Here is a 14,303-nt window from a genome sequence, read left to right on the forward strand (position 1 = left end):
TTCTGACAATTTTTTGTAACAGACACCCTTGGATGTTTCTTTAAGCTTTAACAGTCAGCATGATTCCTTTACCCCTCCTCTCCAGTCACAACTTCTAGAACAAATGCAGTATTTCTACAGGAAACCCATCTGCTAAATAGGGATAAGGAGTGCACACTGACATGACTTGCAACAGGGAAAATGTCCAGTTGCTTCACTTGGATATCAAGGGGCATTACCATCCTCATCAGATGGGGTCTGCGCTATTGTAATGAAAGAGGGGTGGTGCGCCCCAGTTATTGTAGCAGGCAAACCCTTGATCCTGGTGAATATTTACATGCCAACTGCTGAAAGAGAATTCTGTCGAGTCACTGAAAAGACAGGTTTTAAGAACTCGACGACAGTTCGGAACTCTAATGCATTACTGGAAGGTAAAGTGGATAGATGAGGGGAACCTCCTCATGCAAAAGATGGAACGAAGGTTACTTCCTCTTGCGATATGGCGTTTTGAACAATTCTTGGCAAACTTGCATCCATTGGAACAGTAGTATATCTCTTGTGCTGCTCCCTAAATATCCTCTGCCTCTATTCACTGGTTTCTGGTCTCCACGTCCTTTTTTGTGGATAACGCTGTTGGAGGATGTGAAAACTGATCACAGGCCAAGACGATAAAGGTCTCGTACTCAAACCCTACTGGAGGGGCGCAGAGGGTGGGTGGCCAGAGGGCAGTAGAGGGTGGGTGGCCAGAGGTCAGATGCTGGCTCCTGAGTAGGTTCCTCCTTTCAAGACGCTGCCTCTGTGAAACCCATGAAGGACGATCTGACATTTTATATAGCCTTGAATAAAGACTTGGTGTTCTTGCAACTTGTCTTTTGAGATACTTTGAAAGCAAAAATTAGGAGAAGGATCATAGCTTTACATCACATAAGCGGATACATAAGAGTGAGGTGGGCATAGTAGAAATGGCCTTAGCACAATAGAAAAGGGGAATTGTGGGGGCTGACAGTGGAGAGGCTGCGCGCTTAGGGGAGAGATTCACCTTAGAACATATGCTCCTTCAACAAGCATAACGTGATTGCTTTTATACTGGACAGGCTTTTTGGGAACTTAAGTGGGAGTAGGGCCCTGGGGTTGAGCAGCTTTAAAAAGGCAATGAGAGTAGACTGGTCTTAACTATTATTGATGGGGATGGTACTGTGCACAGAAATAATTACGAGAATGTCTATAACCAAGACGGGTTTGGCAGATGCCTCAGAGGTTGATCTTTTTTTGTATCAACTGATCTTCCGGGTCTCACAGACAGGGGGCATTTGGGGGATGTGAAGATGCATAACCCAGTGAGGTAATTAGTAAGGAGATGAGATAAATGCAAGTAAGGAAAAGTCCTGGTCTGGATGAGTTACACACATGAAACTTAATCAGGAGTTTAGCAACACCTGAACACCTTTTCTTTGGAGATTTACAGAAATGATTTGGAAGGTTGACACTGCACAAGTAATGCAATGGGCCCTTATTTTCCTGATCTCCAAACTAGCAAAAATCCCCACAGATTGAGAAATTCCCATAATCTCACGTTTAAATGCATATGGCATATATTACTTACCGTAATCACATTTCTGATGCTTGTATCCACTTAGATTCACATGCTTTGCAGAGTATTGCATGACTTGTTTCCGAAGTTCAAAAAGGGGCGTCGACTGGGTGGGTTTGTAATACTATCCCTATTGTGACGTGTACTCTACCCATAGTCTTTCACGCGGCGTGGTCCGTCGGGTTGTTTTTTCCACCATAGTGGTTGGCCGCCTAATGCAGAGCTCGTAGCGTTGCTACCTATTTTTGACTATAATCCAACAGTTACTTAATATTCTTCCGTCTTTGACAGATGCTTCTTCAAAGAACATCTCAGCGAATCCATCGAATACCGGCTGCGGCCTACACCGGGCTTCAGCCTTAGAGTAGAGAGTTTAATTTTCCAACATACTTACATTTTATTTAGAGAATGTTTTTCCACACTTTCCTTTACACTCAGAGCTGCCTTAATACCCATTTACCATCATGGAAATGAGTGCCTGTAAGTTCTGTATGTCCTGTAACAAAATGTTCCAGTGGAAAGACGGCCATCGGGTATGCAACTTGTCTTCCCAGTGTCTTCCCCGTGATCACTCTGAAAAGCGCGTTGTGCAGGCTTTTTTGCCTTAAAACGCTCAAGGAGCAACACACAACAGTGGGTGGGCTATCCTATGCAGGCCGAATCCATGTCTCCCATCGGCACGGTTACCTTGGAAGACAAACAGCAAGTCAGCAACGCTCCTTTTCGGAAACCGATGACATAGTACAGGAGTCGGTAGACTCCAACGTGTGTCCCAAGCCCCAAAAGGAAATGTCCAGACTATTTGTTAGCCACTCGCCTCCGCCATGATTAAGAGGCATATTACACAGGTCAAAGAATCTTGGGAGGCAAACCTGGATTTGCAGATTGTGTTCTAATGCAGTTATGATGAAGGTGGATAGTGACCCTTGTTATTCCCAGTAAACAACTATCCTGTGGTGGTGGCCTGGAGAAGGGGGGTGGGAGTAAATGACTCCCTTCTGCAGACTGCTTGTGGACAACAATGGTAATGAGCCTTAATATGTTTTGGGGTTTGTCGAAAAAGTTACAAACTATGGGGTTCTCCAAAGTTTTCATCTGGTTCTCCGAGTGGACCGTTCGTGAGATCAACCGTTTGCTTCATCCTGTGCCTACGTAAAACTAATTTGCACATCTCCACTGCAAAAACAGGGGTCTGCAACCTGCGGCTTTCATCTGCTCTAGAGAGTGCTGATTATTGCCACCTGCTGGCTGCACTTGCTATTTTCTTGATCCAATGTACTGTACTGCCCCCCCTCCCCTTTCCCCTGGCACTTTTCCTCTCCCCCTCCCTCCCCTGCACTTGCATGTTCTGAATATCAATTGACCTAGTAAGATTGTTGTCGCTGTTCACCCTCTGTTCCCCCTTCCTTGTCTCATCGAGCCTTGAAACACCTGTGTATCAGCGCGTTAAAAATGCCATATAATATCATAACCAAATCTTAAACTGGGCAATGTCAGCTCAGAGTGCAAGGACTGGCTACAGAGCACGATCACCCTTTCCGCAAGAGAGAAGTTTCCTTCTCAAGAAACAAATTTCAGGATTACAGTTCAATGTGGGGATCATTTAACAATCTATAGCTGTGATGTTGGCACTAAAAGTGAAGGTGAAGTGAGTGAAGGTCTGTCTCCCACCATACTCTTACCATGTTCCCCTTGCCCCAAACCCCTCCCCCACTTTGGTACATGTTTTTTCCTACAATGTCTGGCCTCTAATTTTAGTCTTTTTTTGTTTGGTGGCTAGGAAACCAGCAGGGAAGTACATTTAAAACTGGGGTCTACTACAATCGAAAACACATGAGCATAAAGCATCTTTACTTATATTTTCAATCCTATGCTTATAAACCAATTTCAATTGTTGCTCATGATTTGAAGGCTTCTTGGGTTGAAGAACACAGAAACGTGTGCAAGTAGTACATCGGATGGAAAAATAAGGCAAACCAAGCAGTCAACTCGGGCATCAAAAGTGTGTGGCTACTACATAAACAGAATACTTACTGTATGGTTCTTTCAGTAGCGTAGGTGGTGACATTCGTATATAAAGGGCAAAAACGCACAACAATAACTGGAATGAGATTACCAGGTCATCTTCCATTTGCAAAACAGTCCCTGAAAGACAGACAAGGATTCATAAATTAAGTACTGCAAGTCTAATTTGTTTACAAACAAGAGAAAGACATTGCACAGTCAAATAAATTACATTGTTTTACCTTAAATACTATTTGAGCTCTCTTATGAAACAAACCTCGAATACCGGATAATACGAAATAGCTGCAATCAGATAAAGACCACAATAATTTAAGCTAACTTTATAGTTTTTAAAAGTTGTAAATGAATGCGTTCTAAAGAGTAGAATACCTCACAACAAACACTGAAAACGCTGTAAAGGGTGAGAATGTGTACATATAACTTACACAGACTACCGATACCCAACAGTACTTTATCACAGCATGGGCGTGCATGAGTTATGGACAGAACAAAACCACAGTCATGATAGAAGATAATGCAGAGGCTGAAAAGATAACACGGGAGCTGTCGCTGAGGGGGGCGGGGGGGGCGTGGCTACATGGCCACGGACTAAAACGTGCGTTCTGGGTGCTCCTGCCTATCCATCAATGATCCGGCTGAAAATAGGCAGTCTAAGTTTGCTATGCGAAATGGCTCTGGAGTAACAGCAGCATGAATATCATGAGCACACAGCGATGGAAAGTCCGATGTGAAACGCACCAGTGGAAGGAATTTCTGAGTCAGAGAAGCGTGTGCTACCCCGGAGACAAAGGACACAAAATGGCACCCAGCTGAGAACGAAGAGGAATACTAAACAGAGCAGCGCTGGGGAGCGAAGCGCTGTTCCGTCACTCATGGAATACAGACCCCGGTGCACTGTAAGACCGGCAGAAGATAATGCTGACGGCAGAGCTGCAGATGGAAACTGACGCGCAAAGGGCTGATTGCAGGAGTGCCAAACACTGAACACTGAGCAGGGATACATTGTTTAGCTGAGCAAAGAAAATGACTGATACAGTATCCCAGGAGTTTAATATATTGCATGGTCAGCTACGACGCAGCTGAAGAAAGCAAGCGGCCTCTGTGGACAACTCCGAGAGCACGAATGATTTACAGTGCAGCGAGTATGGGAGCCCCACACTGCCTTACACTGTAAAGGGAGCACGCTAGAGACCTTGCAGTGAAGGTAACCAACACCAGTGGATACACGGGTGAGCGGACAGAACGAAATAAGGGATTACAAATGGCCGACAACAGACGGTGAAACGGTTTCTGTGTTTTTAGGAAACAGTTGTGCTGATGAGGGGAGAGCACTCCCGTTGGAGACCCCAGTGTGCTCAAGAAGTGGTGCTCGCAGCCAAGCTTCGAGCACAGAATATTGGATGCACGTCGTGGCTGTCAGAAGCTCGGCGAAGACCCTAGCTACTGGAAGCAGTTGCTGCGTACTCTGAGCGCTATATGCAGCGCTTGAGAAGCGAACAGGAAGGGTTGAAAGCCCCACCACACGGTAAGAAGACACATGGAGCAGTGCCGGATTTGGTGGGCAGAGGCTGGCTAGAGCGACCGGCACCTTGCAAAAAGGGCACACGTAGAACCGTGCGTATCAGATCTGGATTGAGGACCTGAAACGGACCTCATCACAAAGCAGCGAACTAAGGCTATATGATGGGGTACATGCTTGCAAGTACCCGGCAGATAACAGTGACACTGATTTTGGCGCTATCCCCAGCGATAGGTAAGCCACAAATAATAGAGATCAGGAACAAGTGGCGCAAAGGTCTTACAACATTCTGAGATACACCTGCGAGGGGCCAATAAGGCGAAAAGTACAGCTTGCGCGCAAGGAGTGGGACTATGTAATAGGGGCACACAAAAGGGAAGGGAGTACCAACGACTGTGTGCAACCCCGACTGAGCACAGTACCAGACAGCAGGCGTCACTACGTGTGCTACGTGTACATATACAGTAAGCCCCACGCTGCATAGACAACGGAGAGAAAACCAAGGGAACTAAAGGATGGCCTAAGCGCGAGGGGCGAGGCACTAAGAGAAGCATACTAGAAATACCAGCACACAGCCGACAGTGCGCACCCCTCTACTGGGCATGGTGCCAGGGAGGAAAAAGAGCTCCAGGGAGAAAGCACCAGCAATGACAGCCAAAGCAAATAACAGTAAGGTGAAGCAGACTTCCTTAGATATGTTTACTAGGCCTACCAAAACGATGGAAGCCACTAAGGCACAACCGCATGAAGCAAGTGAGGGAGGGAGATACACAAGGGAGGATGGATAAGCAAATATTGGTCGCCATAGCGGAACTGAAAACGTCTTTGGAGCTCAAAATAGATGCAATGCAGATCGACATGAACCTCCTGAGACAAGACATCAGAACACTATCAGACAACACATGGGTGCTGGAAAAAGGTGAAAGCCAATACTAGCAGCTGCAAAGACAAGTACAGAACCTGAAAAACAGGGCGGAGGAAGCAGAAGGCCGAGCTAAGCGAAATAACGTGCAAATCATTGGACTGCCGGAAGGGGAGCTGTCGCAGATTGCTTGGCCAGTACACAGACGCCCATGAGTTTGTGCCTATGCCGACTGTTGCAGGATTCAGGTATTCGCAGACCAGCATCATCCTTGGAGGCAGGATGTATTGCCTGAAAACTGGAATGAGAGTCACGTGGGCATTTGCCGTGAAACATAGAATGGAAAGCTTCACTATAGGTTGTGTGCTGAGCGGAATTGTAAAGGGTTTGAACGGTGCTGTAAAGCAGTCCCTCCAAGGACGGAGGGTCTGCCATTAGGGAGCTTTAAGGGAGGCATGGTTTCACAAGTAAAGACAGACATACAGTATATACTGCTCAAGGGTGTTTATTGAGCAAAAGGGTTGGATACCCCCTGTCTGGACCTATCTCTAAAGATGGGAGCAGGCTCTACCATCAGATAATACATAAACAGTGCTAGTTGTGTCAGTCAAAACGAAATGACCTATACTAAATAAACCTATTGCCTGCCTTCATACTATTACAATAAATGGGTGCATGGGAAAAGGTGCATTTAAAGGAAAAACAGGCTTTTAACATAAAGGATCAAAATGGCTGAGTCAGCTCTCCTCACCACATTGGAAAGCACAGTGTAAGGCGTTCCCTGTAGACAGGATGACACACTGGCTCAGGCTCTCAAAACCTGCATCAAGGTCCGCCTGGCCTTCCACGTTAAAGCCTTTCTCCAGCTTTCAAAACACAGTTCAACAAAAAGTTTACGCAGTCTCCCTCAGTCGGGCTCAGACCTTTTCTTAATGTCGAAGACGTTCGAATGTGTGTGGCTTTTACTATGGACCTCCGCAGGACCACTTCGACTTTCCATTGAATCCACACTCTGTTTTATTTGCTCTAGTGTCTCTTGGTCTGGGTAGTTTGATGTCATGAGCAAAAAAAGTTATCACTTCACTTTTATAGTTAAGATTGTAGTTCGTGAAGATATCTTGCGCTCACACCATACACTTGATCTAAGTTTTAAATTTTTACAAGTCCAACATCATTATTCATAAAGTCACTCCAAGTGTTCTTTCAATATAAATGTTTTTAATTCTTCTAGAGACAAACACAGCCGACACGGGTTTCGACCACCGGTCGTTCTCAAGGCTGTACAAAATTACACATTCATTCAATATATACATTTTTCAAAAACCATACCATATTGTGTCATATGTCAGATCAGAATGATGGAAAATTCACGGCATAAGCAAGAATTTCAATCGGTATTTAAAGAAAAAACGTATACCTTTATTTTGGCAACTCATATTTTGGTCATGTTGGAATGGCTTCACAAGGTGTTTGGGTACAAGTTTCTTATTTTGTAGTAACTAACCATGCATGAAGTTTATATATTTCAGTCTAATTGTTTTTTATGCTGACTCAGTTTAATTTAATTTGATAATGAATACATTAGTGGATCTAATTGTAGAATACAGATAATAACGGTCTATTTTTGTTGATCAAATGGAGATATTTTGATTGAGACACTAATTTGTGGTCTTAAATTTATGTTTTTTTTCTTTAAACACCGATTAAAATTCTTGATTATACTGTGAATTTTCCATCATCCTGACCTGAAATGTGACACAATACGGTATGGTTTTTGAAAAATCTATATATTGAATGAATGTGTAATTTTGTACAGCCTTGAGAACGACCGGTGGTCGAAACACGTGTCGGCTGTGTATTTCTCTAGAAGAATTTAAAACATTCATATTGAAGGAACACTTGGCGTGACTTTATGAATAATGATGTTGGACTAGTAAAAATTTTAAAAATTTCAAACTTGGATCAAGTGTATGGTGTGAGCGCAAGATATCCTCTTGAACTACAATCTTTTCTGTTTACTTGCTACAAGCTCTGTGGGAAGCTTGAGGGAAGATTATTACTTGCTGCTGACCTTTCTTTTAGGTTTTAAGAGTGGTAAATAGCGCAGCAATCCAATAGCGATCCCACAAAGAAACCGCTCACTTTTATAGTTCATTCACTTTCATTGAAAGAGGAAATGTTTTTGTCGATTAGACTTCCGAATGGGCTACTTGCTTTCACTGGACCATTCCGCTACGCAGTACCGCTGGTTTCACAGCTATCGGCTATTCAAAGTTCCCCACAGGTCTGCCTTCATTTGCATCTCATCCACACGCGTGCATCGTTCAATTCTGTGATATACTATTGCAACTTCAATCTTTGCTGAACACAGACCAGTCTTTAATGTCGTTCGCCAACTCACCGGCTGTGTGCATCCCTTTCTTGTCCTCTCCAGGCGTCTCCCTCAGCCAGGCTCGAACCCCTCTTAATTTGCAAGATTTAATGTCTTTGGAATTCAAGTCCCAGAATGCCTGGGCTCTCCTGTTTTGCCCAGGGGAGAAGCTCTAGTATGGGCACTGCAAGGAAACCCCAAGCTGCCCCTGGTTTTTGGCTGCCTGGAGTTGGCACTCCCTCGCCACACTGTAGCCTCCCCTGTACTCACAGGTCCAGCAATTAGGAAGTCTTTGGCCTTCCAGGGCCTCTCCTGCTCGAATTTTCCTCCTGGCCTCTGTGCTCCATCCCTCATCCCCAGCTCGCTCAGAGTGTGCCTGTGTGCTCAGTCTTTTATACTTTCTAGGAGGCTCAACAGGTTTCAGGTGGGAGCGATTGTTAAGGGAGACCTGACCTTGCCTGGCCTCATTACCGGGACAAAATGGAGACGGCCCATAGGAATCCCTTGTGCATAGGTTCCAATGGGTAATCCTCATTGCTCTCTTTTTCCTCTTCTTAGTGTTTTGGTATTTTAGTATAGAAATGGGACTTTCAGAATGGAAGTAGGAATTGTGGGAGTTGCAATTTTTTAGAGTGGGGTTAGAAAAAGGGAGAATAATATTGTCAGAAGAGGAGGAATGATTTTGTTGTTGTAAAATATAGGGTGTTATGTTTGTTCTCCTATTCTTCCCCTTGATGTGGGTACCTGTTGGAATTGGAGAGGGGGCAACGGGACAGGACCTATAACAACCTATAAAAGGTGGAGGAAGTGTTGGTTTGTCATGCCTGCGCCATGGGCGCATACATTTATGATCAATATGGACTTTATTTTCCATTTGCGAGACTTTGGTGCTTTTCTATTTTTCCCAACAAACTACACTTAACACAATGCACTTGGCTATAACCATCTTTTCCTGGCCATTCCTATTCGCCATCTTTGGAACTACAATCCCCAGAAGCCCTAGGGATCTGCTCTGCTTCCACCAGCTCAGGAACAGAGAGGGAGGAGGCAGATTGTCTGCAGGTGTGCGGATCCAGGTGCTACCAATTAGCCTGCCTCTGTGCTGGGCTGGGCGGTATAAAAGCTGCTGCCTGCAGGAGCTCAGTCTCTTGCATTAGGAGTCTTTCCGGTACCTTGTTGCTTCGAGCTACGGATCTTGTATGCGGTTCCTCCTTACTCCGGTTTTGGATCCAGTGCCCTGCCGGGCTCTCTACATTGCAGCTGATCACGCTCTGCTGCTTTCCAGCCTCCGCCCTGCCGGGCTCTCTGCTTTGCAGCCGATCACACTCTGCCGCTTTCCAGCCTCCGCCGGTGCCCTTCCGGGTTTCTGCCTTGCAGCCGATCACGCTCAGCTGCTCTCTTCCGCCCTGGTCTTCCAGGCTCCTGCTCTGCAGCCTGCCTCACTCACTCCGGCTGCCTACAGCCCTTGTCCTCTGGGCTCCCTGCTCTGCAGCCTGCCTCACTCACTCTGGCTGCCTACAGCCCTTGTCCTCTGGGCTCCCTGCTCTGCAGCCTGCCTCACTCCGGCTGCCTACAGCCCTTGTCCTCTGGGCTCCCTGCTCTGCAGCCTGCCTCACTCCGGCTGCCTACAGCCCTTGTCCTCTGGGCTTCCTACCTTGCAGCTTACAGTTTTCTGCAGCCTTCTACAGTCAGCGGCCCTGCTCCTCTGAGCTTACTCCTTGCTGCCCGGTCCTTCTGGCTCCTTGCCACGCAGCCTGCTTCTCTCCGCTACCAACAGCCCTTGTACTCGGGGCTTCCTACCTTGCAGCCGATCACGCTCCGCTGCTTGCTACCTACCTTTGTCCGCTGGGTTCTCAGACTAGCAGCCCTCTACAGTACTCTGCAGCCTTCTACGGTCAGCGGCCCTGCCCCCAGGGCTCACTCCTTGCTGCCCGGCCCTTCTGGGCTCCTTGCCGTGCAGCCTGCTTTACTCCGCTGCCCTAAGCCCTTTCCCTCTGGGCTCTCTACCTTACAGCCCTGCTCCTGTGGGCTTGCTCATTGCTTTCCTGCTCCTCTGAGCTCTCAACCTTGTTCCTTACTGTCCTCTGCTATCCAATCCTGTTACACGACTTTCCCTTCATTTCCTTCTGCTAGTTGGCTATCAACTTCCTTTTCCTGGATTTGTAAGTATCTTCTCTTGTACTGTTTGTAGACCCTTTTGTACAGAGTTTGTCTGTTGGTTTCCATCAGGCAACCTCTGCCCCTTCCCTTGTCTCGTTTCTACGTTAGACACCCATAGCTGTTGTTCCAAGCCATGAGCAAACAGCGTGGGCCTCTGTTATAGCAAACTGTGCAGAAGGCTAGAGTTTTTCCTAAGGTCCGTGGAATACTCTTTTCCTATATCTGCATACACCCCTGGAGGGAATCCATTCTGTAGTACTTTATTCCTTGCTACACTTGATTACTCTTCGTTCTCATACTTTCGGCTGTGTGTGTGTACTTATCTGTCCACCTTACTTCGGCACAACCACCCGAAACCCTTCCTGGGTGTTCTGTGCCTCTCTTTACAGGGTGTCATCCCGTGACACGGTTAAGGGTGTGTCATAAAGTGGGGAATACTGCATTCTCCCGAGGGCATTCCTCCAGCAGTCCCCAAGCACCCCCTACCCAGGTGATCTTCCTGCACTGGTCCACTCCCAGGGTCTGGTCCCAAAGGCAATGGCCTTGCCCTGGCCACCTGAACAAATAATTCCTGGGGTCTATAAGAGAGAACGCCCTAAAGATTCTCACAGAGCCCATTGCTAACATAACTATGTATTACACTGACTTTTATGCATAAGGCGCATTGTGTAAAAACCTATAAAACAGAGGTTTCTGTGCTCTGGGGGCGGTATCACTCGTTTACTTTGTATACAAAATGCTGAATGCCCATTTGCTGCGCATTCGACAGCAACAAAAATGCAGAATCCCAATATAACCAACAAGGAGAGCAGGGGTTGTGGGGTTTCCCCCGCTTGCATAGAAAGAATTGCGGCAAAAAATAACATTTAGAAGAAAAAGGATCCTGCAACAGAAGTCCCTACACAATTTAGGGATGGGACATTACCTCACAGGGAGACGGGCAAGTCAAGGCCCCGGAGTGAAGATAAGTCAGGAGACAAAAGGCAAGTATGGATAGAAGGGTTGCGGGAAGGGGGGAAATGCGGGACAGTGTGATTTAAGTGATTGCTGCACGCTGCCGTTTTCGGATTTGGTATTTGAAGTTGCCACGAGGTCCGATGGCTGAGTTAGCCGTACCGAAAGCTCGTGCAAGAGGCCTGCTGGGAGTGCCCAGACCCGGGGCCTCCCGAGGGGGAGGGGACTGCCTGGACAAGACCAGTTTGGGCACAGGATGCCAGTGGTGAGGTGTGGGCCGCTGGGCTTGAGAAGGGGCGCGTGCTCGCCTTGCAACAAAACTTCAGGACCTGCCATAGAAGAGACGCCGGGGGAGCGAGAAGGGAGAGTGCCTGGATGTGGGGGACTGGTGAAACATTTACACTAAGCCCTGAGGACAGCACAGAGACCCTGACACAGAGGGGAGAGGCTGGGTAAAGCGGAGAATAGGAATGTCGCCTGATTCTATGGGTCCCCAACCCATCTACCCAGTCAGTGAGTGAAGTGTGTGTGGTTAGTGGTCGAGGTGGTGCTGGGTCAAGGAGGTCTATCGGCCTCATGGAAGCATTGAAGAGTGAAGACTGATGATTGAGCCTGGCAGGGGTGGGTGACCGCAGTCCTGCGCAACCGCCCTGGGAGGAATAAGCTAGGCAAGCCAGTGAGGGAACAGCGAAGGGTACAGGAGGATCAGAAATAGAGTAGTTGGAGAACAGCCATAGAGAAATTCCAGTTCCAAGCCCCTCTGTTGAGTGTGTACCCACGATTACACCCACCCTGGCCGGAGATATAGAGTAAGACCGGGTGTTCCCCCAAGAAGGACATTGCTGCCTTGGAGGAAATCAGGGGCATGCCCTCAGCACTGGGCCTCCGGCTGGACAAAATAGACCAGAGAATGTATTCCATTGATGAAAGAGTTCATTTTTTTTTTTATTTTTTTTTTTTTTGTAATTTTTTTATTGGTTTGTTACAAACCTTTAAAAAAGAGAAAGTAAGGAAGAAATGAAAGAGAAAAAGAAAAGCAAGAGGAGCGTTAGTAGATGTCTGAAGAGCAATCAAACCTCCCTTGATAAACTGGAGACACAAAGATATGAGGCTATTAGAACTGGAAAGAAGAGAGTCTGCAGAGTAGCTGTAGCTGGATGACTCCGGGAATAGGGAGCAAAGTGAACTGGATAACCCTGTCCTTTAAGATGAGTAGCAATTAAACGGGAGATGGATGGGGACGGGGGATGCAGATTTTAATCACAGATCAATAATAGAGACGACTCAGGTAATTGGCAAAACGAAGTCTGTTTTAATATCAATTATCTAAAAGAGGGAGAATAACGAACATCAACGAAATCGCTCGATCCTCTTACTCAAACTTTAAGTAAAAACTGAGATCTTATACAAGAAACTCATCATCAATGACGTTAACCTACGTATGTATTAACGTCATCCCACGTTGCAAACTACAAAAACCTAGGAGTATGGGTGATTGGCTCCGAGTCAATATCCAAGTATACGATCCATACTAGTCTAAAAAAGTGCAAATGTGATTGCTTACTTATCAGGTGGGGCAACTAAGCTCTCCCCTAAAAATGACCACTACGAATGTCACCAAATACAAAACATGCCATTGTTTTACACAACTATAGGACCCCTAATTACACGGTCCTCTACAATTGGTTGGCACTCTAACCTCTGTCAGTACTTTTCCATCTATTTCTAGCAGCATGCAGGCTGGCCATCCAGGTGCTGGTGAGGTCGCCTTAACCATTGCTTCCCACCAATTAGCATATCAATCCATCATCACCTCAGTGTTCTACTGTCAATTAGCTTTGAAGTTCAGCCTTGGGAGTGTTCTTAGCTCTGAGACATTCAGGGAGTGAAAGCCCACGCTCTGCCCTCGTGCGTAGATGTGACCATCTTGTTCGTCCAACTTCATGCTTCCATGTGACTAGAGACCATAAAATCAAGCCTTTAGTGCATTTAATACTATTTTTAATAGACCTCTGACGTCTTCCGTGTTATGTTCATGCCTTCTGAACAGGAGTTGTGTTCTTTCACACTACTTTGTATCCAATGTCAGTTCACTCCAGTTTGATAAGACTTTGGCTTCTTGGCTCATCTGATTCACTTTGCAATTCAATTTTCTTTCTAACTGCGACACGCTATAAATTAGGCCTTGCTACTGTTCAGCACTGCTATAATGCGTAGTGGAAACATCCAATATATATATGTGCTTGCAGCAATCTACTCGCTATAAGCTAGCCTCAAGATTACTTGGTCTGCTCGAGTTTCTTTTGCATCTGTACACTTGTAAACTAGCTTGATATCTTCATCTGTTTCTATGTCAAAAGCTTCTTCACCTTGATCCCAAGTTCTTACTTATCCGTTGTACTTTCTTGTTGCATTATAGAATATCTGCATTCTCTTGTCTCTGCATCTCCTCTATGTACGTCAGTTTGGCTCTGTGTGACATCACTATTCGTCTTGTCAGTTTATTTGCTCTGCTTCTTCAGGGATTTCATATTTTCTCATATGCAGGTATGGTTTTCTCAATGGGTACCTTGTATCCCAGATTCTCTTAGGTATGGGTGCTTTCACTGGTACAGCACAGAGTCCACACTCTGGTTTCCAACATACAGGCGAGGTGGGTTAGGTGGGGGTACTTGGCTCCTTTACTACACTCCCCCCACTGGCCGATTCATCGACCACTCTCCCATCATCCTTCACATCTAGACATCCTCGGCTGAAGAAATGCTTCTTAGGGATCCATATCTTTACGACTCCCTTCAGGCATTCTGCGGATTTGACATGCTCATCTTTGTTCCATGTCATG

General features: G+C 46.2%; 1 protein-coding gene across 3 annotated transcripts in view; it reads right to left on the bottom strand.

The window, feature by feature from the left end:
- RB1 (RB transcriptional corepressor 1) overlaps window positions 1-14,303 on the bottom strand; it is a 2,466,185-nt gene that overhangs the window by 2,142,009 nt on the left and 309,873 nt on the right. For all 3 annotated transcript variants that reach the window (XM_069639386.1, XM_069639387.1, XM_069639388.1), the window contains exon 7: window positions 3,605-3,715. In XM_069639386.1, coding sequence (XP_069495487.1) covers window positions 3,605-3,715 — 111 coding nt within the window. The remainder of the gene's footprint in view (window positions 1-3,604; window positions 3,716-14,303) is intronic.

This window comes from Ambystoma mexicanum, chromosome 7q (assembly GCF_040938575.1).
Source record: "Ambystoma mexicanum isolate Mex_15411 chromosome 7q, UKY_AmexF1_1, whole genome shotgun sequence".
Taxonomy (NCBI): Eukaryota; Metazoa; Chordata; class Amphibia; order Caudata; family Ambystomatidae; genus Ambystoma; species Ambystoma mexicanum.